A 25,960-nucleotide genomic window follows, 5' to 3' on the forward strand; every position below is an offset into this window, starting at 1 on the left:
GCCCAACGTGGGACAGCGGGGGCTTGGGTTTTCAGAGTGCTTAGCGCTAAATTGCACTCTGTTTGTTCAAAGCACAACTCCCACTGACTTCAGCTGCTGTGAGCGCTCAGCACCTCCGCATATCTAGTCCCAGCTGCGTCAGGCTCCGCACCCCGAAAACGAGGAGCCGAGAATTAGCAACCAGCTGACTTGCCCAGCATCACATAAAAACTCTCTGGCAAAGTGTCATGGTGTTCACCAAGCCCACACTGAGCACAGGCAGAAGGGAGGGATGAGTCTCTGCCCGCTCACAGGCAGGCAGGCCCCAGTTCCGCTGCCACAACTGTCCATCCTGGAGACAGGCACCCACAGCTGGGCCCAATAAGGAAAACAAGCCCAGCTCTAAAGGACGGAGCCCGGAGAGATGAGGAGGCCGTCCCAATACAACAGAGGGCAGGAAGCTTGCATCTCAGTGCCGATTTTCTGTCAAGAGAAGTTCCTTTGCCAGCCAAGGTCAGGACTTGGCCTTGTGGAGGAGATGTAATGAGGTTTACAAATCCCATCCTGAGCATGGGCAGAAGGGAGAGGAGAATCTTCTCCACTTACAGATGTGAGGAACCCGGGTGTGGGTGGTGTAGTCTAGCGGTCACAGCTGGGCTGGGGTCCACAGGTCATGGACGGTAGTCCGTGAGCAGGGGTCAGAGGAATTACTAGAGCCAGGTTCAATAAGCAAGAGTCAGAGTCGGGCCAGGTTCAGAGATCAGAGGTAGTACCAGCCTGCAAGAGTCAGGGTCAGCGCCAGGCTGGGGTTGGAGACCGGAGATCAAAAGATGAGATGAGATCTGAAGTCGCAGCGGGGGCAGAAGTCTGTGTGGCTGCCCAGACAACTTCCCGGGGCCCCTGCCGGGTTAAATCGTGCGCTTGGCCAATCAGAAGGCCGCAGGGTACTGTCACTCTGGGTACTTTGCGTGGGACATTCTGCGGTGCATGCTCTCCACAGTGCTCTCGCGATGTGGCTCTGCAGACCCGCCGGGTGGCCTTGTGGGAACATCCGCTGTTCCAGGCTCTTACAACAGGCAACCAGGCTGACTACACCCTGGCGCAGCTCCCAGAATTGCCCATCATGGAGGCAGGCACCTACAGCTGGGACCAATGAGGAAAACAAGCCGAGCTCTAACGGAAGGAGACCAGAGAGAGATGAGGAGGCAGAAAGGCCTGGGATAGCAGACAGACCACAGCCAGGGTCGCCGAGAGCGGGTTCGGGCCCCGGTGGAAAAAAAAATTCTGGGACCCCCAGCAAGGGTGGACCGGATAAACAGGGCCGACGAAGCTGGGGAAGCCGGGCCCCCTTCTGGACCGCCAGGCCCTGGTAATTTGTACCAGCTCCCCCGCCCTCTCGTCGGCCCTGGCCACAGCCTCATCCCAGGCCTCCTCTGAGAAACTGACAGGGAGACAAAGGAAGACTGCAAGCCCTGGAGATTAAGGGCTGATGGACTGAGCTAATTTGAGATGGCTAGAAGGAGACGGTTAGCAGAAAGCTGGGACCTGTGGAGAGACTGCCACAAGAACAGCTGACACTGAGGCAGGGAAAGAATCCAGTTCTCCAGGGTGGCATTCAACTGGATGGAAATTTCTTGGGCAGGGTCCGGTGGGAAAACTAGTAAGTGATCATGTAATTAAAGATCGGCTCATTACAGCTACATACAAAGGAGAGCTGAATGAAGGGCACCCTTAAATTGGTATTTTCTAGCTTTTCAGTACTTGACTTTGCAACCTTAACCTTAATGTAGGTGTTTTGTATGCAATTTTCTAAGCTGCTGAACAAGCAAACTGACCAAGTTCCAGCCTGTGGCAGCGTATTGACCCCCTCCGTGGGTTGAGATTTTGAGAGCCACAGCCGAGGTGTCTGCCACTTGAGCTGACGGAGTCACTGGTACCACAAGCAGGCTGGTATTTTCGGTGTGGACCAGCCACTACAGGGGGATGCCGAATTTCCCAGTGGGCTTTACAACTATTTTGCTGACAGCAGAGAAATGATGATATTCAGGAGCTTTGGGTTAAGTTCCAGGTTGGAGGGAAGTGTGCTCTAGTGGTTATAGTTCCTTCTGCTCTTGTGCCCCCAGCTTGTTCTCCTTCCCCTCTGCTCTTATTGACCCTACCCCAGCTCCTGTCCTTGTACGCCGCTCCTCCTATCTTCCTCCCATCCAGGCTCCAATCCATCCCCCACTGTTCATATCCATTCCCCGTGCCTCCTGCCCCCTCCACTTTTGCTCCTAGCCATTCCCTCTCCCTCTGTACCTATTCTATCCCCCCACTCCCACCCCGAGCTCCTGCCCCCTTTCCTCTCTGCACCTATCCAACCCCCCATCCCGTTCCTTCCCTCTCTCCATTGGTGTCCACCCACTGCCTCCCATCCAAGCAGCTGCTCCCCTCTTCTGCTCCTATTCAATCCCCCCAACCCTGGCTCCTGCCCCTTTTCCCTCCTATCCATCTCCCCACAGTGGTTCCTGCTAGGGTTTCCAGGCGTCCGGTTTTCCACCAGAAAGCCCGGTCGAAAAGGGACCCTCGCAGCTCCAGTCAGCATCGCTGACCGGGCTGTTAAAAGTCCAGTTGGCTGCCCACAGGCAGGGTGCCTGCCCAGCTCCATGTGGCTCCCAGGAAGTGGCCAGCACCTCCCTCTGACTCCTAAGCACAACGGCGGCATGGGGGCTCTATGTGCTGCCCCCCGCCCCAAGCGCCAGCTCCGCAGCTCCCATTGGCTGGGAACCACGACCAATAGGAGCTGCGGGGGTGGTGCCTGCAGGCAGGGGCAGCGCACAGAGCTGCCTGGCCACACCTCTGCCTAGGAGCCAGACGGACATGCCAGCCACTTCCCAGGAGCCTGAGGTCAGCGCTGCCCGGAGCCTACACCCTGAACCCTCTCATGCCGCCACAGCCCCCTGCCCCAGCCCAGAGCCTCCTTCCATACCCAAACTCGAGCCTGGAGCCCCCTCCTGCACCCCAAACCCCTCATCCCCAGCCCCACTGCAGAGCCCGCACCCCCAGCCGGAGCCCTCACCCCCTCCCACTCCCCAACCCGCTGCCCCAGCCCAGAGCCCCCTCCCGCACTCTAAACCCCACGGCCCCAGCCCGGAGCACCTTCCTGAGGCAAAGGTCACGCTCCTGCCAAATTTCTAGTGCCCGCTCCAAAGCTGGGAAGTGCTAGAGCTTCTCAAATGAAAGATCACCGGAATTCTTTAACCTCGGGCCAAACAATGTATTTCCAATCTCTCCCTCTTCCCCCCCAGCCTCATTTTCACAAACAGCGGAGCCATTTGAGTTGAAACTTTCCAAAAATCATTCCGCTTGAGGCAGACGCCCAGTGTGGCACATTTCAGCCCAAAGCGAGTGAAAACAGGGTCTTTATCACAGAAAGCATTGGGCAACCTGAATCACAGGCACTGCTACCACCTCTACTTAAAGGGCTTCTATGGCCACAATTACCATTACCACTGCTGGCCTCACACGCTTTAATGCACTGCCGCAGCGCCCCTGAGAGGCAGGGCAGGGCTACGATCCCCATTGTGTAGAGGGGAAACTGAGGCACAGAGCGGCTAAGGGAGTTGTCCAAGGTCAGAGTGGAAGTTTGTGGCGGCTCAGGGAATCAACCCCAGTCTGCTACCTCCCACACTCGAGTCCTAACCACTGCACCATCCTTCCTCTCCGCTAGGCTCTGCACTGCCCCGAGTGCAAAGAGAAGGCAGCTGACCTTCAGCCCGTGGTGGGATGAATCACCTGGAAGGATGTTGTGTGCGGTATCCATGGGAACGCTGAGTCAGGAGTTCCATCCATCCCCACGCCCAGCCCGGGACACTGCGTAGGGATGGCTTTGGAAATAGAGAGCTGAGCGGAGGCCCTTGTGATCCACTGAAGCCCCTTGCACTACGTCACAGATGTTTCCTCTTAGACCTCAATGTTCCAAAACCCGTTGTTAGAGGGGAGAAATGACAGCTGCCTGGGATAACCGGCCAGTAACAGCTGATCCCCCACTGGATTAACCTCCGGTGGCTTCTCTGCTCCTATGTTTGGAAGCCTCTTCATTTCCTGACATAAGGGTTGCTTGCAGGCCGATATCAAAGGCTGTGTGAGAGTAACACACACAAGCGATGCTGGCCAATGCTTTAATCCTTGGAAATCATTTGTTTCTGTCGATGGGGCTATTACAGCCGCCGCCAAAGTGCTTTCCGAGAACTCCCACCCCGTGGGGAATGAAGAAATCATAGTGAATCTAAGCGGATTTCTTATTCAGCAGCAATTTTACGGCGCTGTTGAGAGCCAAGGCTGTCAATCTCCCCAGCATAATCCTAAATGCTTGCTAGGAACATTATTATATTCCGATATTGAAGGGAGGCTGCAGGTACTGGGAGGAATAGCAGTGATTGTTACTGCAAAGCACACCAGTGAGCCCCCGAAATCAGAGAGGGAAAAGAGCAGCCCCAACTGATGCAGGATTCTCCCCTGCTCTGAATTCCTGGGAGCCTTGGCCAGTGTGGTGACGGGGCTTTCCGCCCTTCCCTTCCTTTATTGCAACACTTGCTGTCAGGGAATATGCACACGGTGCAATGGCCATTCTAAAAAGCCCACTGAAGTAGGGGTCAGAGTGAAGGCACCCTGCCCCAGCAGGAAGACCAGCCAGGATTGTGCTTGCCAGAGCAACTTGATGCACACAAGTATCAGAGGGGTAGCCGTGTTAGTCTGTATCCACAAAAACAACGAGGAGTCCGGTGACACCTTAAAGACTAACAGATTTATTTCGGCATAAGCTTTCGTGGGTAAAAAAACCACTTCTTCAGATGCATGGAGTGAAAATTACAGATACAGGCATAAATATACTGACACGTGAAGAGAAGGGAGTTACCTTACAAGTGGAGAACCAGTGGTGACAAGGCCAATTCGATCAGGGTGGATGTGGTCCACTCCCAATAATTGATGAGGAGGTGTCAATACCAAGAGAGGGGAAATGGTTTTTGTAGTGAGCCAGCGACTCCCAGTCCCTATTCAAGCCCAAATTAATGGTGTCACGTTTGCAAATGAATTGTAGCTCTGCAGTTTTATCAAGCATTCTTAAAACTACAAGACCAACCTGGGGAAGTGGGGAAATAGATTGACAGAGCGAGACAGGTACCCAGAGGTCACCTACTACAGGACAGGCCCAAGAAGGAAAATAACAGAACACCACTGGCCGTCACCTACAGCCCCCAGCTAAAACCTCTCCAGCACATCATCAACGATCCAGGGCCGCCCAGAGGATTCAGGAGGCCTGAGGCAAGGCAATTTTGGGGGCCCCTTCCATAAAAAAAAAGTTGCAATACTATAGAATACTATATTTTCATTGGGGCCCCTGCAGGGCCCAGGGCCTGGGGCAAATTGCCTCACTTGCCCCTCCCTCTGGGCAGCCCTGCAACAATCTACAACCTATCCTGGAAAATGATCCCTCACTCTCATAGATCTTGGGAGACAGGCCAGTCCTCGCTTACAGACAGCCCCCCAACCTGAAGCAAATACTCACCAGCAACTACACACCACACCACAGAAACACTAACCCAGGAACCAATTCCTGTAACAAACCCCGTTGCCAACTCTGTCCCCATATCTACTCTAGCAACACCATCAGAGGACCCAACCACATCAGCCACACCATCAGAGGCTCGTTCACCTGCACATCTACTAATGTTATATATGCCATCATGTGCCAGCATTGCCCCTCTGCCACATACATTGGCCAAACCGGACAGTCCCTCCGCAAAAGAATAAATGGACACAAATCAGACATCAGGAATGGTAACATACAAAAGCCAGTAGGAGAATACTTCAACCTCCCTGGACATTAGATAACAGATTTAACAGTAGCCATCCTGCAACAAAAAACTTCAAAAACAGACTTCAAAGAAAAACTGCAGAGCTACAAAACCCCAGTGTAGCCAAGGCTTCAGGCAGGCCGGGGAAATTCGACTAGAGATGACCAAAGGTGGCTGTTTTACTCTCAGTTCATTCTCTGGGTGGCATAGCAAATGCGTCCCTTTCAAGTCAGCCCTTCCCATGCTCGTCTTCCCAACAGGTAAGCACCAGTGAGCTGAGACGCAAAGACAATGAGATGTGGAACATTCGCGTCCACGCTTTGCTCCACCTGGGGGCGATCGTCGCGGTGGATGTGTTTTTCCACTTCTTCTACATCTTGACCCTTCCTGCGGACGTGAAGTTCGTGACTCGGCTCTCAGACTGGGCTTTAGGTGAGTGACGCAGAGAACCACCTTTCATTCCTGTCCCTTAGCCGCTTGGGCATTGGCAGTCTCTGATTTTAGCAGGTTTAGGAACTTCTAGAGTCTGAAATGTTAACTAATATTTTTATTCAGGTGCCTGGATAATGTAATGTAATAAGGGAAGATAAATCAAGGCCAAAATGGTTAACCGTGGGTGCTTGAAGTTGGGCAACTAAATCATTATTTAGGCAGCTGAAGTAAAAAGGCCTGGTTTTTGGGAGCACTCAGCAACTCCCATTGATCTCAGTGGGAATTGTGGGAGCTCAGCACCTCTGAAAATCAGCCCCAAAGTGTCTCACGTGGGGCACCTGGTAACCCAGAATTGGTGGCCAGAGTTCTAAGACAACAAGACACACTGTCAAAGTATCTACTTTCATGTTCAACAACAGCTTCCCCACTGTTTATCATGACTCTGTATTCGCGGGACCAGCGTCTGAGATTCTGATCGCAGCCACACCACGGTGAGCACATGAGGCCACCAGAGGGTAAAACGCAGAGAACTTCACTGGAGTGGCTCCACATCTGCACTGATGTAACCGGGAGCAGACTCTGGCCTATTATGCATGTGTGTGGACACAGGCAGAGGCGTCACAGGATGCCTTGAATCAAGAGCCACGGGCAACAACCAGATAAAGAGAAAAGTTGCCGCTGTCTGAGCCTGGTTCATTTCAGGCGGAAGGTGTACTGGCCATGGTCCTTTCTGAGACCAGAATGTGCCCATAGCTCAGCCTCTGAAGGTTTGAGAATGGAATAAAAACAAACTTTGATTTGTTTTAAAGTGTGACGCCTGGGTTAACCGCGGATACCGGTGCTGAGACGGCTGGCGTATGCTACTATAGCCATTCTCCTCGATGGATCACATGCAGGGACTGAATCCAGGAGTTTTAGATCTAAAAGCACAAATCTCTACTGCTTGAGTTAAAAAGACCAGATCTGCTAGCTCAGAGGAAGCAGCAGTCCTAAGCCTATTATTGATGTATTATGGCACTGCCTAGGAACCCCAGTCACAGCCCAGGACCCCATAGGTGCCATACAGATTCACAACAAAAAGTCCCTGCCCAAAAGAGCTCACAATCCAAGTTACTTCTATATGAGGTCCGGACCCCAGAGGAAAACGGAGCCCCCTTGTGTTAACCAGAGCGGGTTAAATGTGTATTTTGTTAGAATATGCAGTTGCATCTAGATGAAAATGCTTTGTGAAATTAGGTCAGTTTCACCGGAATTTTGGTTTGGAAGAAAACCAGAGGGGGAAAAAGTTCTGACACTATGAAAACGTCCCATTTTGACACGTTCCCAACGAAACGTTTCAACTTTTTTGGTTTGAACCCACTTTTCATTTCCATTTTTTTTATTCTGTAGGGTATCATACTAGAAAATAAAAAGGGCAATCTTGAAACACAATGTTTCAAATGACGCAAAACGATTTTTGTTCTGAATTTTCCTTCCCAGAGAATTTCAAAAACTCTGGGGTTTGTTCTTATTAAGAATGAAGCCAGATTTCGAAATCACAAAATCCTTCGCTGAACGGAACTTCTGTCTTCTGCACGGTTCTCGTGTTAATATTAGATCATGCTGCTGTTTGCCTGCCTCTCACTGGGCTGTTCTCTTTATTCCCTTTGTTGATGCGCACCATACAGCCGGCCTGGCCTACTCTAACTTGGTGTATGACTGGGTGAAAGCTGCAGTGATGTTTGGAATTATCAACACCATTGCTCGGTTGGATCACTTGGACCCGCCGCAGCCCCCAAAATGCATCACCATGCTCTACGTCTTTGCAGAAACGTGAGTGCATCTAAAATGTTAATGGACTCAGGTAGCAAGAGACCGATCCAGTCAGTCCAAAGGAAATATACTGAGAAGGAACACAGCTTTGTCATTTCTCTCTCCTTGCAACCAGTTGGTCGAATAGTCCCAAGATCTTATCGGATAAGGTTGCAAAGGAAGGGAGAATGATCATATGCTACATACTAGTTAGATGTGGCCATGGTCCCAGATCCTCAGCTGGTGTCAACAGTCATGACTCTGCTCAAGTCTATGGAGTTAGACTGATTTACACCAGCTGAGGATCTGGCCCATTATCCCTGCCTACTGGTACCAGAATGGCGTAAGCACATAGGATGGAGAGAAATTTTTTAGCGTGGTCCAGGGGGATGTAAGCAGGAATAATGGGATGGATGGAAGAGAAGGGACATGTAGGCTGAATATCGGGGAGAACTTCCCGACAAGGAGATGTATTATCGTGTGGAACAGTCTCCAAAGGGAGGAGGTGGAAGTCCCATTACTTATGACATTTTTAAAACTAGACACTAAGCAATGCAGGAAACTGTCCTTCCCCAAGAGGTACATTCAGGCAGTGAACTACAAAGCCTTTCCTACCTCCAGCTTCAATGGTGGATCTGTCAGGACACCGTCCGATTGTTCCCAACTATCCATAGTGTTACAGTGATGTGAAAGGAGAATTACCCCCTTTTTCTGGCCCACTTCTGCTAAAAATGTAGCTTACATCACTATTTATATCACTGAAGTCAATGGCCCAGAGATGGCTCTGGAAGAGGCATCTGCTTATGCCCAGGTCCCAGTGTGGCCCATTGACTTCTGTGGCGTTTGCATAGGAATAACTCCAAAATCAGATGCTTTGGTGAAACAGACAGTTAAAGTTAACACTGGTATTCTGCACTTGGCAGACAAACTGGTTAATCAGGAGTAAGTTCAATGGTGTTACACCAGTGAAAAATAGGTGCAAATGAGAGCAGACGTCTTTGAATGACTATGTAATATAGTGCAATTGTTACCACTTCCCATTTTAACATTTTTCTCTCGTTTTGCCTGTCTGTATTTTAGGCACTTTGATAGAGGGATTAATGACTGGCTATGCAAGTAAGTCTCCTTAGGAGATCTGTCATCTCCACTGGGGTTTGGGACCTTCTCTTCCATGGTATGACTGACTCCCTGAATGGCAATGTAACTGGAAGGATGTTAAGCATTATTCACTCTGGTCACAGAGAACCCTAAAGCATCTCAGTTTTCATCTCTTTGCTGATCAGCTCCCTAAACTGTGATCCAGCCAGTCTGTTTTTTAAAAAAGGGCTGGGCCAACTGGTTTGGAGACAATAAGAACCAGCCCGAACCACCACCCAGAACTCAACTCAAACCTTTTTGCTGAACAATTCTATCCCAGTTCCCCTCCAATCCGATTCTCTCTCGCTCCGCCGAATCCAGCCCCCCAAAATCTTTGGTGACCTCGTTCTGACCATATCCCACGGCTTATGCTGCATCCACATCTTCCTCCGCCTTTCAACTGTTTTCAGTAACAGTAACATGCTAGTGACTGTGCAAGGAAAGTGTCAGGTGGTCTGTGATTAAATGTTTGTGCACCAGGGAACCTGGTAAATAGTTCATACCTGGCAAGGTGGTAGGGTTGCAAACTTGGTAATATTTAAAAACTGGATACTCCGGCAGGAGTGCCGGAACCTTCCCCACCCTGCATCTTCCCCTGAGGCCCCACCCCAGCCCCGCCTCGTCCCCCCCAAGATCCCGCCAACATTCACTCCTCTTCCTCCCTCCCCCATCACTTGTTGCTATTCCCCTCTCTCCCCTGCCGAGGTTGGGAAGGACTTATCTGTGGAGCCGGGGCTGGGAGCTGCAGCCGCCCAATGCAGGTAGGAGGCGGCCCTGGTTGAGTAAGGGCTGGCGTGGGTAATGACCCGGCACCTCCCCACCACCCCCGCCCACAGTAACTGGACTTTGTGTGTCCAGTCAGTAGATCTGACTGGACACTATCAGATCCTCTTTTCGACCCACCTTTCCGGTCAAAAACCGGGCACGTGGAAGGAATAGGTGTCACAATAAGTGTATATCGTAAAACCCGTAGCCTTGCGCGAGAAGAGCGAGAGGGGCTGTGTAGTGGCTTGTATTACAGCGATACGGTACATGCTCATTGCTGGAGGTTTCCCAGACATCATCTTTCCAGCCCCCCAAGTAACACTGCCCCGGCCCTGCCTGCTGCAGAATCCCGTCCCCAAGCCAAACCCCCTGAAACGTCTTGGGGTTTCCTACTGGCTCTCCTCCCAGTTGCCCTGCAGAAGGGTGTAACCCTTGCAGTGCCAGACAGCAGCCATCCCCACCATTCACTCCCCAGCAGATGTAACTCGTTCATTGCCAAGGGACCCCTACAAATTCTTCCTCCTCCCGTGCAATCGCCAGGAGATAAAACGCCTGCAGAAGACAGTCCTGGAGTAACTTGGTTGGAAGCCAACACTCTCCATAGAGTAACGAGGGGAGGAATTCTCTGTTCAAGCTGCAGAGTTGCTGCTCTAGCCCAGGGGCTGGAGTAACAACAACAACTAGCTCTCACACAGCACTTTCCATCCATGGCTCCCAAAGGAGAGCCAGGATCACCATCCCCATTTGACAGATGGGGAAACTGAGGCAGAGAGGGGTCACAAGACTTGCCCAAGGGCAAAAGCACCAACTTTTAGTTTTTCCCAGCGGTGCTCCACCCCCTGCCCCAAGGCCCCTCTCTCACTCCACCTCCGCCCTCATTCCGCTACTACCTGGTCCCACTCTGCCCCCTCCCCAAGGTCCCTGCCCACCTGCCACTTGCTGCTCTCCACCCTTCCCCAAGTCCCTCCCTGGGCCGCCAAACAGCTGTGGCTGGTGGGTGCTGAGCACCCACTATTATTTTCACGTGGGTTCTCCGGAGCCCCATGGAGTCGGCACCTATAGCCCAAGGCCATCCAGCAGACCAGTGGCTGAACCAGGAATACAATGCAGATCTCCACTAAACAATACCGATCCTATTGACCCGTAGGTACGTGTACGATCACCTCGGGGAGAACCACGACGATGTTGTGAAGGAGCTTCGGGCCACCATCTGCACCTTCGCTGTCACCACCCTGTGGCTGGGCCCCTGCGAGATCGTTTACATCTGGTCTGTCTGCAACTGCTTCGGACTCAACTTCGAGCTCTGGGTGCAGAAGTTTTTCCAGATGGAGCCCTTTGGCAGCATGGAGGTAAGAAACTCAACGGCAACCTGCCGTCAGGTGGGGCGGATCAGCTGGTTTGGGGTGACAGATCGATAAGAACATGTGCGACTTCAGTGGAGCTGCACCAGTTAACACCCAGGGGCCCAAAACGCTGGCTTCATACAGCATTGCGTTGGAGCCGTAACTGAGGAACCTCAACACTGTCGCGCTCCCTGGCAGTCTGCCACAGAACTGCAGTTGTCCCTGCCTCGGTTTCCCTTAGTTTGTACAGGGATGGAACCTATATCCATCAGTCTGCGTTTGTAACCCCAGTCCTCCGGCTGGGTGAGTTACTTGTGTCTCTCCCCTTTTAGGGCTGAAAGGAGTCTGGCCCCACCCAAAGTCCTTCCCGTCTCTTTAGTGGACCTTCTCTCAGGAGTCCCAGGAGTTTGGGCTTTTGGCCTCTCTTCTTATCCCTTCTTTTGGGGCTGCCCCCTTTACAGGTGTCTTCCCTTCTTTCTTCAACCGGGCAGGAATAAAGTAAGTTAAAGCAGGAACACAAAGGCAAAGTCGAGAATTCCTGTTATTGTTGCCATCCCTGGTCAGGGTTCTCAGCAGTCTCTGCTCCGTGCGGGGCTAGGAGGAGGATCGAGGGCTGCCCTCTCCTCTAGGTCCCAGCCCAGGGACCCTGGGTGATGCGGTCGGGGACTTGTTTACATAAAGCTTCTACTGCTTCCCTGGGCTGCTTCCTACCTCAGGGCCTTGACAGTTCCTCCTGCCTGATAATCTTTTCAGATCCCTTCTGGCAGAGAACTGGTTTTCCTGGGCAGCTTCCTCCTGTCTGACCCCGTGGAGCCCCTGCCCTGGGGCTCTCTGGATCTCCAGCCCCCCTGTTCTGGCTGGGCTGCGGCTTTTGATCCCCCCACCCCGGCCGTAGCTGGCCCTACGTGCAGCTGAGGAGGTGATCACTCCCTTTTTTAACTCTTTATGATATTTCTACGAGCATCCCATCCTGGGGTCAACGGAGTCAGGCTCGCACTACTGTGCTAAAAACAGCTGTGTAAATGCTGTGTCTCAGGCTAGAGCTCAGTCTGACACCCACCCCCGCCGTAGGCTTCAGAGCCCAAGACACAGCGTCTACACCGCTGATTTTAGCACAGTAGTGCCAGTTTGAGGCTGTTGACCCGGGCTAGGCGTCTCGCTGCCATGAGCTGTGTAGACGTTGCCTTAGTGTCCGTTCTGTCGTAGGGTCTATACACCGCATCAAAGGAACGTTCCCCATCTTTGGTTGGGAAGGGGTGACAGCCCCATCCCTCCCACCTAAAGCCTTTTGAATACTTCAGATCACCCTCATTTTGGTTTAGAAAGCTGGTAGATCTGAAGGGATCACCTCTAGGGCAGAGAGGGCAGCTTGGTCTCCATGGCCATAGATTCCATGGCCCTTCTGCTGGGATTACCAAGGGCTCTGAATGGCAGCCTTTGTGCTCCAAGTCTTTCAAGTTCACGAGCAGCAACATGCACACGCAAAATCCAAATTCCCTCCCCCCAGAGCCTGATCCAAAGCCCTCCTGAGCTCCTGGGTGCTTCAGGGGAGATTGATTCCAGCCAGAGAACTGGAGCGTCCCCTAGGGGAAAATGGAGAGGCCATCGAGGGACCCAGAACTACTACCCGTGAAGCACCCACAGCGACTCAGGTGGAAGTAAAGTTAATGCCCACCAGAAACAAAGCATTTAATGTGTCCACATGGAATTTTTCCAGAACGTTTTTTCATTCTGCATTTTTTTTTTGACATTTCAACTTTTTATCCCGATTTGGGATGAAAACAAACATTGAAATACTGGAATATCCCACAGGTCTGAAATGCCATTTTTCGATCCGTTCTAAAGACCCCCATCTAAATCTGGGAGCTAGTGGCCGGTAGGAGGATGCTACCAGGAAAGATGCAAGAAATCACACCAGGGAAACATTTCTGTTATTTTTTACCAACCCTAAACCATCAGACCTGACAACAACGCCCTTCAAAGAAACACTTCAGAGCTAACGATCCCCCTTGCTTCTTCAAATTGAACTTGTAACCAGATTATAGCACACAAAGCCAGAGAAATCTTATTGCCCAAGGCACCACAATTCTCAGCTCCAAGGGTCCTGGGATTTCTAGTTCTCTTTGAAGATTGTTATAAAAACCACTTCCCGTCTCCAGTCAATGCAGCGGCACTGAGGATTATGTGCAAGTGACGATCACATTCTGCTGTTGTCACAGGGCTTTAGATTTTTTTAAATCTTAACAGCCTCCAGCTAGTGCTAATGACAATCATGACAAAGGATCGTGCCCATAGCAGTGTGCCTCAAGGCAGCCTGCTATTACTAAGGTGCACAGGAGGGGCAAAAAAACCCTCCCATCATCTAGTATGCACTTCGCAAACATTGGTCCATTCCCTTGTCTACCTGAGCGGAACTCAGTGCAGGACCAGAGAAGTTTGAACAACCCTTGTGATCCCCCAGGGCTGGGTTCCCTGGGCGCTAACAGAGCCTAAATGCTGCTGCATTCTACACATGGCTGCCCACGCCCCCCAGGAAACCATTCCAGCAACTGGAGATCAGCCACATGTAGCAACATCCCGGCCATGCCCCCTCCCCCAGGCCAGGCCTCCTCTCTGGAGGCCAGGAGGGGTGGTGGCCTGTCCCACCGAAGGAATCACAGAACAATGCAGCTATAGTATGGAGTGAACCTGGACTGTCTGCCTGCCTGATGACAGGAGATACTGAATTCTTCCATTCCCATCAGCCTCCCTGTCCTGATGAGCCTACAGTCTCACTCAGGCAAGACAAATGAACCCAGGACAAGACCCAGGGGTATAATCCGGGCCAGGGCGGGTGGGTGGGGGGGTCACTGAAGTGGGGAGGGTTTGCTTGGCAAGGTGGCTATGAGAGGTAGAGAGAGCACCCAGGCCCAGGCCACCAAACGAGAGGAAGGAGAGAGGGGCAAAGGCAGCAGTAAGGCAGGGGGAAGAGCGGAGGGAAAATGAGAGGGCCCACACAAGCCAGCGTGAAGCACAATGACGTTTACTTAGGATCTCTGCTCCCTAGGCCAGACTCCACTGCCCCGGCTCTGTTGACTTCCACTCTGAACTGTGCCCTCCAGGGGCACGCGCCATCCTGTCATTGCAGGCTGGTGCTCGCGGAGTGGAAGGTGGTGGCCTCGGGCTGGCTCGGCCAACGCGTTAGCCTAATGGCCCCACGCTACCGTCCATTAGCGAGGGGGATCCTCACTCTGCTATGGGCACTTCACACAGAGCCGGTCTTTGTGGGCAGCAGCCCCAGTTCTAGGTAGGGTTGCCAATTTTGGTTGGACGTATTCCTGGAGGTTTAATCACATGACATCATCTTTAATCCAAGATTAGTGACTTGAGATAGTCTATCTCCTAGAACTGGAAAGGACCTTGAAAGGTCATCAAGCCCAGCCCCCTGCCTTCACTAGGAGGCCCAAGTACTGATTTTGCCCCAGATCCCTAGGTAACCCCCTCAAGGATTGAACTCATAACCCTGGGTTTAGTAAGCCAATGCTCAAATCCCTTCTCCCCTGGGAAACTTTAATTCCTGGAGACTCCAGGCCAATCCTGGAGGGTTGGCAACCCTAGTCCCAGGAGTGCCTCCTGGAAGGTGCTGAGCGTCCCCAGCTCCCATAGACTTCACAGCTCAACACTTCACAGGATTGGGAGCCGGAGTATCAAATGGAGGGAGACAACGAATGGGCCAGAGAGAGGCGCGACCAGACTAGACAGGAAGGATGGTTCAGGTGGTTTGTACCTGGGTTCGATTCCCTGCTCTACCAAAGATTCCCTGTATGATCTTGGGCCCATTGAATTCAGTGGGAGTGAGGCCCTAGTCTCTACACCTCAGTTCCCCATCTGTATAATGGGGCCGGGGGTGATAGCACAATTGTACCTCCCAGGGATGCGCTGAGAATAAAGATGGTGTGGTGTTCAGATACCACTGTCGTGGAACTGGAGATAGAAAGATGGGCTTTTGGAGAACACAGCTAACAAAAATCCCACTCCCCTTAGCAGGCAGCGCTGTCCCCTTACGCTCCTGTCCCTCTGTTTCGCTGGGCAGGCCAACATGTCAGAGCCGATGTCTCGGCGGATTAGAGGGATCTTCGGGGCTGCAAACTTCTGGGCCATTGTCCTCTACAACGTCCTTGCCCTCAACAGCCTGGACTTCACGCTGCTAGTTGCCAAGAGAATCCTCCTGACAGGTAAAGGCCTTCTGTTCCCCCGGGGATGGGCAAGCCCTTTTTCTTTGCGTACAGGAGTCACTACACCAAACTCAAACCAACGACCCCACCCCAGCCTGGCACCCCTGACTTAACGGCAGGAGCGTTTGTGGTTAGCTTATATGCTCCTTGGGACAGGGACCATCATTTTTTTGCCATATTTGTACAGGGCCTAGCACAGTGCGGCCCTGTCCATGGTTTAGACCTGTCGATGCAATTGCAATGGAAATAATAACAACAGGGATTTATTTCCCCGCTCCCTCCTTCTTCCGTTACAGCTGCTATTCCCGTGTGGAGCTGAGATTGTCAGACACGCTCTCCTCACCAGCCTTGTATTTCTAACAGCTTCTTAGGCAGCTGTATTGGATCCCTTCTGTTATTAAATCCCATTTATTCTCCTATCCCCTAATAATTTACCCTGTGTCTTTCTCACCGAGAGGTGGCAGCAGCGTGTTGAAACAGCCTGGGCTATAAGTGGCTGACTGAGTGGTGCCCAGTCCCCTTCCGGGCTTCCCCACGGGACTGACCGGGGCTCGGGAGGGGGATAACGTGTGACCTGGGGGGTTCAGAACGACAGAAGTTCCTGACGGCTGAGTTCATTGTCGGAGCTAGTCATGTTACTCATTCAGAAGTCCTGTTTTAACAGGTACAGAGCCTAGATCTCTCTTTCTCTGCTATGGAAATCGTTGTGGCTTCTAACACTGCCAGACACCTGCCCAGTGGAATTGCGGCCCTGTACTTGAAGCTGCTTATCCTCTCTATTATTGATATTCTAAACGAGGGCCTGTGAATGAACTCCCCTGTTATCTAGGACAGAGAGATTGATAGTTGAGGTGGGATCTCCAGAGGGCAGTTCCAGGCCCCGTGTTTATAGAGGGACTGGATGTGAAGATACATTGCATGGGGCTGGCTAAGAGCGAGTCTACACTACCACATTACATCGGCACAGCTGCACCGCTGTAGTGAAGACACATATGCCTATGGGAGAGAGCGCTCTCCCGTCGGCATAATTACTCTCCACTTCAACGAGAGGCGGAAGCTATGTTGGTGGGGAACATGTCCCACCAATATAGCGCGGTGTGGACAGAGCTTTAAGTTGATGTACCTTACGGCGCTCAGGGAGGGTGGCTTTTTCACACCCCTGAGCGCCCTAACTTACATCAACTTACGCGGTCGTGCAGACAAGCCCTAAGTGGGACGAAGGAGTCCGTCTGAGCTCGGGGAGCTGAGAAAGTCTTTCCACGGGATGCAAAGCTGGGAGGGCCTCACGGTTTATCTACTACTTTGGCAGATCTGGACCTACCCCTGGAGAACTCCGCCCCAGTGGATGAGTGCAGATGGGGTCAGATCCAAAGTCGATGGAAAGACTGCCATGTATTGCCGTGGGCTGCGGCTCATGCACAGACACGGTTCCCCGTGTTTATCACCTCTCAGCACCTGCCCCACACCAAGCAAGGATGCTGAGTTGCAGTCAGACTAGCTTTGGAGAAGACCCTCACCCTTTTCATTAGCGCCCAAGCCAAGCTGACTTCTGTCCCTCTGACTCGCAGGTTTCCCACTGAGCACCTTATCCATCTGGTTCATCACCTACTGCGGAGTGCAGCTGATCAAGGAGAGGGAGCGCCTCCTGGCAATAGAAGAGGAGAAACGAGACAAAGAAAAGGCAGCGTAGAGATGAGAAGAGGATTGGCCCAGACACCTCAGCGGCAGCGTCACTTCCTCCCGGCCTTCCAGGCCAAGACCCCTGCAAATTGGGGCTCTCCAGCATTATTTGCAGTCAAGCTACTGTATCTCTCCCATGTACAAACCACCTGTAATAAAAATCTTCTAGCTTAAATAAAGATTTTCCATAAGACTTTAATAGGCTTTTAATATGCTAAGAACACATGGCAGGCTAAGTTCTGTTAGATCCATTTAATAGATTCTAAGACCTGGTCATCTCGTCTGACCTCCTGCATAACACAGGCAGTAAGTTTTCACCCACTGATCCCAGCATCTCAAGCCCATAACTTCTAGTTGAGCTAAAGCATTCAGTCCTTTTGCAAGACACACTTGGTGTTTCAGAAAAAGGCATTTCTGTAATGCACCGGGCTGATTGTTCTCCCCATAGGAAGGGAAGGATTCCTTCCTGTTCCCAAGAAGAGAGGAACATCTTATACCCTGAAGCATGCAGTTTGGATACTCTTTTCTTATCCTATCTAACTATAGCTTCGTAGTAGGGATCGAAAAATTACCCAGCCCTTCACTAATGCATTCTGGGTGCTATGCATATGTTTCAATCTAATCTCTGTATAACATAGGGTGACCAGATGTCCCGATTTTATAGGGACAGTCCCAATTTTGGGGTCTTTTTCTTATATAGGCTCCTATTACCGCCCCTCCCACCCCCCGCCCCTGCCACCACCACCCCCATCTCCGTCCTGATTTTTCACATTTGCTGTCTTGTCAACCTAGTATAACAACAGAGGCCAACATTAAATCTATATAAACCCCCCCACATTTTTAAAGCCCCTCAAATGATTAGGACTGGAGAAAATGCTTGACAGTGACAGAGAGCTCAGCCTTCAGCTTGCAAGAAATAAAACAAAGGTGACTTGATTGCGGTATATAAGTACCTTCAAGGGAAGAAAATACCAAGTACTTAAGGACTCTTTAATCTAGCAGAGAAAGGCATAACAAGAACAAATTCAAGTTGGAAATTAGGCACAAATTTTAAACAGTGAAGGTGATTAACCATTAGAACAAATTCCCAAAGGAAACAGAGAGACAGGATGGGAAGAAACATTGCAGGGATTCTCCATCACTTGATGTCTTCGGATCAAGATGCCTGTCTGGAAGGTGTGCATTAGTCAAAATCAAGTTATTGGGCTCAATACAGGGGAACCGGGTGAAATTGAGAGATTTGTGCTATACAGGAGGTCAGACTAATGGTGCCTTCTGCCCTTAAATTCTATGACTCTACGAATGAATATGGCCAGCAGCAGCGCTGGAAAGAGCAGGGGTTTCCAAACATCTATGCTGAAGATGGATGCAAAGAGGTCAATGTCAGTGAGGGCTCAATTCTTCTGCAGAACAGGCCCTGAGCCTCTCTTTTTAAGTTCCTCTAACATCAATTACATTTTTAAGTCTATTTAGTGCTGGTGAATCATAGAATATCAGGGTTGGAAGGGACCTCAGGAGATCATCTAGTCCAAACCCCTGCTCAAAGCAGGACCAACCCCCAGACAGATTTTTACCCCAGTTCCCTAAATGGTCCCCTCAAGGATTGAACTCACAACCCTGGGTTTAGCAGGTCAATGCTCAAGCCACTGAGCTATCTCTGCCCCCCAAAGGTGCCTGAATGACAGCCTGGGAGAGCGAGGCTTTGTACTGACCTCCCGAATGTTCACTTACAAGCAACCATAGTGCAAACGTCTCACCCAACGTTCCACCAATATGCTTCGAGCCTGACTTGAAGGGCGCCACCTATAGGGCTAGGAGAGTAGTGCGACCTCCATGACATTTCTGGTGTTGGTTTCTGTGACACAGATACCGGTCCCCTAGGAATCAAACAGAGACCCACTTGTTTATTTTGTCCTGCCCACTGAAAAGGCTTAGGATCAAATTCATACAAGTGACTGAGAAGTAAGATACTCCAACCACTCAGCCGTTGAGGTCCTCCATCTAAAGCTTGAGTGATTCCGACAGATTCACAGTCTGAGCCGGTGATGTGAATGGATGAGCAGATGCGCTCACAGAACCAAAGGGCAAATTCTGAGGTTTACTCTGAATGACGTTGATGGGCAAACACACACCCTGAGCCGCTGAAAAATGTTGTGTGGCTTTGGGAAACTGCTCCCTTGAAATATACTGGATTAGTGCATGTGGGTGTGTTTTATACATACAGATACGTCAGCGGGGAGGATGATCCTGGAGGAAAACATAAAATCATCACCGATAAAGTCTGCAGATGACACCGAGCTTGGGGGAGTGGCAAACAACGAAGAGGCCAGGTCACTGATGCAGAGTAATCTGGATCGCTTGGTAAATTGGACACAGGGACACAATAGACCTTTATAATACGGCCAACTGTAAATGTAGTCAACCAGGAACAAAGGATGTTGGCCTTGCTTACAGGATGAGGGACACTATCCTGGGAAGCAGTGATGCTGAAAAAGATCTGGGGAGTTATGGTAGATAATCAGCTGAACATGATGTCCGAGTGCAATACTACAGCCGAAAGGGCTAATGCAACAGTTCCCAAACTTTGGGTTGTGACGGGGGTCACTCCGTCAGCGGATGGGGCTTCAGTAATCCTGAGCGTGCGGGATTGTAAAATAGCATCCTTTGCACAGCATGACCTTGCATGTATGGCATACGCAAGGTCGCGCCGCATGGAGGATGCCATTTTGCTCGACAAAATGGCATCCTCCGTGGAGCATGACCTCATATACATGATGTGTGTGAGCTCATGCTGTGTGGAGAATGCCATTTTAAAAATGAGTCCTCCAGGCAGTCTGGGGTCACAGGAAGCAATACGTCTAAAAATGGGGTCATGAAGGGAAAAAGTTTGGGAATCACTCGGTTAATGCATAAACAGGGGAATCTTGAGTAGGAGTAGAGAGGTTATTTTACCTCTGTATCTGGCACTGGTGAGACCACTGTGGAATACTGTGTCCAGTTCTGGGGTCCACAATTCAAGAAGGATGTTGATATGTTGGAGGGGGTTCAGAGGGGAGCCACAAGAATGATTAAATGATTGGAAAACCTGCCTTACAGCGACAGACTCAAGGAGCTCAATCTATTTAGCTTTACAAAGAGACGATTAAGAGGTGATGCTAGACAAATTCTAATTGGAAATAAGGCATACATTTTTAACAGGGAAGGTAATTAACCATTGGAACAATTTACTGCGGTCATGGTGGATTCTCCATCATTGGCAATTTTAAAATCAAGAGTGGATGTTTTTCTAAAAATTATGTTCTAGTTCCAACAGGAATTTTTTCAGGGAAGTTCTATGGTCTGGGTTATACAGGAGGTGAGACTAGACAATCACAATGGTCCCTTCTGGCCTTAGAATCTATGTATCTTGTAGTTAAAGCATCAGGAGTCAGGAGATCTGGGTCTTACTCCTGGCTCCCTGATATAATCGCTTGGCTTGACTCTAGTCTCACACACATTGGTGTAGATGCCAATGACCTCTATGGTCGTACTCCCGATTCATATCTGTGTAAGTGATACTAGACTGTGGACCACTCTGTGATCTTGGGCAAGTCACTTAATTTCAGGGCGGTTCAGATTCCCCATGGACTATTCCTATCCTCTCATTCTCAGGCTGAATTCATTAATATTTCTGGAGCAGCTTTGCGATCCTCAGAGGGAAGGGACTTTATGAAGTTCCCACAAGGTGATGTGATTGGACACACACAGGGGGGCCTGGTTCTGATCTCATTTCCGCTGGTGTAACTCCACTGATGCATCAGGGTAAAACCACCATACAGGAGAGGAGAACCAGCCCACAGGCCCTCTTTCTCCACTCACACCCGTTTACACAAGATACAACTCCACATTACTGGAGTGACTCCCAATTGACACCAGTAGGCCCGAGAGGACAATCAGGCCCCATGGAGTGACGCATAGGTCTGACTCAGATACACGCTCTCTGTTACTCCAGTTTCATGCTGCTGTAATGCCACTGAACTCAAAGGAGTTACACTGTCATAAAACTGGAGTGACGCCTGCCCGTAGTGTCAGGATATCTTTGTAAGACAATCAAGGAGCCAGGCTGATGTACTCCAGTTGAGGATCTGGTCCAAAGTCGTGGGGGATGGGACGGGCACTGTCTTTTGGTAGAGCCTTTCCTTTGTATAATCTCATAAAACCCACTCAGATGCCAGCCCCTACCCGAACATAGGTTCTGCTGCTGGGCATCCTTGGTACATGTTTCTTGGCACAGCCAGCAGCCCCAGAGATGCCAGATTTACCCATCAGTAACAGTAACATAGTCAGAAGAGTCACGTCTCCTCTTTGTGAAATGCAGGTCTCCTGCAGACGGAGGCTGAAGATGTATCGAGTTGCTTCGTGCTGATCCTTTGGACTGGCCCCAGGAGGTTCGAGCCAGGGTGCAGACTATTCAGAGCAGTCAGAACTCCTCCAGCCACGGGTGTCAGAACGAATGACTCAAGTGGCAACGCTCTGTGTGACAGTGCAGGGCAGTACTGCCTTCGGTGCACTTGGAGAAAAAATAATCCATTCCCTAAGAGTCTAAATTTATCCCGCAGCTGCACCTGCTGGAACTTTCAGCCGGAGCTAATCTTAGAAGCTGGCTGAGGGAGCAATCTGCTGGAGAGACACTTAATGAAAGAGCTGGTACTTTCCCCCACACACACATGAAGTTAACCCCACTCCTGTCTTGCTAAGCTACTGCTGATGTTAGCCGCTAGCCTGGTTTGGGGAAAGCGTGAGGCAGGCCTGAGTTCTAATCCCGGTTCAGGGCCCAGTTTGGGGCTGAACAATCTTTCATTCACTGGCCATTTTAAAATCAAGATTGGATGCTTTGCTAAAGGATCTGCTCTAGTTCAAACAGGAACCATTTTGGGGCAATTCCCTGGCCTGTGTTCGACAGGGGGTCAGACTAGATGATCACAATGGTCCCTTCTGGCCTTAGAGTCTATGAATCAAAGTCACAGTTGGTCCTAGTTTCCTCACCTATGCAATTCTGTGGGGATGGGGAATTTGAGCACTTGCCCATCTCCCTCCCGGAGGTCTGTGAGGCTCGCTTACAGGTGTCAATGCTAAGCATTATTGTGTTTCACTCCTCCCGTGATCAGGTTCTCTGGAAGGACCGAGAATGGCAGTCTCCACCAGGAGATGTTGTTACAAACAATCGTTGCTTTAATTACATGTGGCCAAAATCCAAAATGATCCCAACCAATTCCACCATTGCACAATCATCAGAGGACAAAAACTTTTCACAGCAGCCAGATTATCCCATTAACACCACTATTCTGCACTGATGTAGGGACCAATCCAAAACCCACGGAAGTCAATGGAAAGACGCCCGTTGACTTCAATGGGTTTTGGATTAGGTTCTTACACCCTACGCAATTCCACTGAAATCAATGGAGAATTCAATTCGGCTTTTGGTCTGGTGTGTCGCTGTGACCCCATTTGGGACTCCAGAGTGAAAGAAACCATGACCTATGTATATTTCAGGATCATTTTACTCCATATTTACTCATTTACTACTTCTCATAACACAAGAACTAGGGGTTACCAAATGAAATTAATAAGCAGCAGGTTTAAAACAAACAAAAGGAACAGAGGGTCCTGTGGCACCTTTGAGACTAACAGAAGTATTGGGAGCATAAGCTTTCGTGGGTAAGAACCTCACTTCTTCAGATGCAAGTAATGGAAATCTCCAGAGGCAGGTATAAATCAGTATGGAGATAACGAGGTTAGTTCAATCAGGGAGGGTGAGGTGCTCTGCTAGCAGTTGAGGTTTGAACACCAAGGGAGGAGAAACTGCTCCCTTTGGAACTGCTTCTGTAGTTGGAATGGCTATCCAACTACAGAAGCAGTTTCTCCTCCCTTGGTGTTCACACCTCAACTCTCCTTATGCTCCCAATACTTCTGTTAGTCTTAAAGGTGCCACAGGACCCTCTGTTGCTTTTCACAGATTCAGACTAACACTGCTACTCCTCTGATACTTGAAACAAAAGGAAGTATTTCTTCACACAATGCACAGTCAACCGGTGGAACTCCTTGCCAAAGGATGCTGTGAAGGCCAAGATTATAACAGGGTTCAAAAAAGAACTAGATATATTCATGGAGGATAGGTCCATCAATGGCTATTAGCCAGGATGGGCAGGGATAGTGTCCCTAGACTCTGTTTGCCAGAAGCTGGGAATGGGCGACAGGGGATGGATCACTTGATGATTACCTGTTCTGTTCATTCCCTTTAGAACCTGGCATTGGCCATTGTCAGGAGACAGGATACTGGGCTAGATGGACCTTTGGTCTGACCCAGTACGATCATTCTTATGTCCTGCTCTCTGGAACTGGGTTAGGTCCAGTGTCAATGAATTGCTTCACCTTATGACCCAGAAGCATAAATAAATAACACACTAATAAAACTGAGATGATACCATTCAAGAGGGACAAAGAAAAGAACAGGATCTAGAGAGATTAAGGACATGAGTAAAAAATGAGATTCAGCTTGGCAAAGTGCAAACTAATGCATCACGGGGAAAATAATCCAAAACCCAGATATTCAGTGGCAGGGAGAATTTGGATCCTGGCTTTGACCAGCCCCAGCCCCCAGCCACAAAAAGCAACACTACAGCCGACACGCGGCTTACAAAATCAGCTCCTAAAACGTTGCCGTTTAAAAGCCACAGAAGAAGCTGCCTGAAAAAGACAATCACAGTAGCTGAGCAGTGACAGCAGGGTAAGGGCATTCTAAAGGCCATGTTCCAATCTGTCACTCACCCACTGCTGGGCATGCGGGAGTCAACAAGGCGTCAGATATGTTGTGTGTATAGTGGCCATGCAGCCCACTCCCAGCCGGCTAAAAAGCAAGCCCTGCATTGCGATGGGTTGTGTCTTTCTTGAACTCCAAGATGCAAAAATATCCAATAGAACCAAAGAAGATGAAAAGCTCTAGCAATGATGCCCTCTTTCCCACCGTACAGTTGTAGGAACTTGCTTGCATAGCTTAAACCCATCTGAGCCAAATGGATCCAGTGCTCCAGCAGCAGATGAGACACATCCAGGTCCCTGGCTTACAGACTCCTTGAGCTTCTGCCAGTTCAATGACGGCCCTTAGGACAATGTGCTGTTTCCATCAGCTTTGGTGCATGAGCAGAATGGGATGCAGCTGTATTTGGGCTGTAATAAAAACTGATTGTCAGTCAACTAGACAGATAGGGTAATATCTGAGACTGTTGTTATCACAAGCTCCCTGACACTTTGCAAGGTTCTAGTATCTTGTAGCGTCTCTGTTGTCTTCCATTCATTTCAGATCATTAAACAATTGGATGTTTTCCCCCCATCTTCTAGATGGACAAATTGTTCCACATATAACAAGATGGAGATCTGGGCTTAATTCCTGGCTCTTCCTCAGACTTCCTGTGTAACCTTGGGTGGGTCACCTAGTCCCAGATTTTCACACTCACTCAACCACCCAGCTGCTCCCTTTCTGAATAATGGGTCTGGTGTTTGAATTCCAGGCCAAACCAGGGCTTGGCTTTGATGGCACCGAAGTCTCAAGATCTGTTCTCACAGGCCTCCATCCCCAAATGACAACACTTTGGTGAGATCAGTTGCTCTTAGGTGGCTTCCACCACCAATGATGGAAAACTCAGGAGAGCTCTGCCTCCTTTAACTGCACCCAGATTAAATCTAGATGAAGAGGCCCTTTTCGGTCTGGAGCCATCCAGAGCCCAAAACAACAGTGGTAAGTTCAAATCTAAAGCCCAGTGTATGTGGAAATGGCACCGAGTTACGAAAACCTGTCTCTACGTAAAATTAGTTAAATCGGTGCACTCTTTTTGTGTGGACACTCTTAAATCATTTTAGGCCTGGTCTACCCCTGTTTTTGTATTGGTATTACTATTTCGGTGAGGGCTGTGATTTTTCACTGAAATTGTTATGCCAGTAGCATGGCTGTAGTTATTCCAGGATAGATAGTTGCCCTCCTTCTGGTAGGAGAATAACCATAAGGCAATTTTATACAAATATAATGATGCCCACACTGCAGGGAGTGGGTTGTATTGTTTTAACTAAACCAGTAAGAGTGGCTGATATCTTTGTGCTGATTTAATTACATTGATTACAATTTGTGTGTGTAGACCGGCCCTGAGGCTAATATCAAGGGAAAAAAATAAAAGAAACGTATGTACCAATTTTACAATCACTACGAATTGTTATGCTGTAGTTACTCTGCTCACCTCTGTCTGTCAAAACTAATTTACCTCATCACAATCTTCAGGTACAGAGCAATTTTCCTTCTATCTATCTTTGTCTTGTTTACAGATTGTTATTCCATTACAAGAACTGCTTGGAGGAGCCAGCATGTATCCCTGTGAGTTTCAATCCGGTGTTTTTCTGTTCCCCTGATGTGACAATGCCAGGTACAGTGACTGAATGATGTTCTGTCCCAGTGGAGAAGACCTAGCACAAGTGAAAACCAAGATCTTCTCTCCTCTCTGGGCCTGTCTATACTGGGGGTATTTGTACTGATTCATAAACATAAAGTAAGGCTAGAAAGTAGGAGCGGCAGAAGCACCCTAAAAGTGGGGGGACTATAGGTGCCCAAATCGTGGCCCTGCCCCCCCATGTTGCGCTGCCCCCCAAGGCCCTGCCCCTGCACCACCCCTTCTCCCTGAGCCCCCGCCCTCATGCTGCCCTTTCCCCCAGGCCCCACCCATGTGCTGCCCCTTCTCCCCAAGCTTCTGCCCTTGCT

General features: G+C 50.0%; 1 protein-coding gene across 2 annotated transcripts in view; it reads left to right on the forward strand.

The window, feature by feature from the left end:
• HHATL (hedgehog acyltransferase like) overlaps positions 1–17,377 on the forward strand; it is a 39,480-nt gene extending 22,103 nt beyond the window's left edge. Inside the window, exons 7-12 of one of the 2 annotated variants that reach the window (XM_034759829.1) lie at positions 6,077–6,248; positions 7,916–8,060; positions 9,120–9,155; positions 11,089–11,290; positions 15,357–15,498; positions 17,067–17,377. In XM_034759829.1, coding sequence (XP_034615720.1) covers positions 6,077–6,248; positions 7,916–8,060; positions 9,120–9,155; positions 11,089–11,290; positions 15,357–15,498; positions 17,067–17,188 — 819 coding nt within the window. In that variant the 3' untranslated portion in view covers positions 17,189–17,377. The remainder of the gene's footprint in view (positions 1–6,076; positions 6,249–7,915; positions 8,061–9,119; positions 9,156–11,088; positions 11,291–15,356; positions 15,499–17,066) is intronic. The other variant, XM_034759830.1, reaches the window with a different exon arrangement.
• Positions 17,378–25,960: the final 8,583 nt, after the last annotated feature.

Source organism: Trachemys scripta, chromosome 2, assembly GCF_013100865.1.
Source record: "Trachemys scripta elegans isolate TJP31775 chromosome 2, CAS_Tse_1.0, whole genome shotgun sequence".
Classification (NCBI taxonomy): domain Eukaryota; kingdom Metazoa; phylum Chordata; order Testudines; family Emydidae; genus Trachemys; species Trachemys scripta.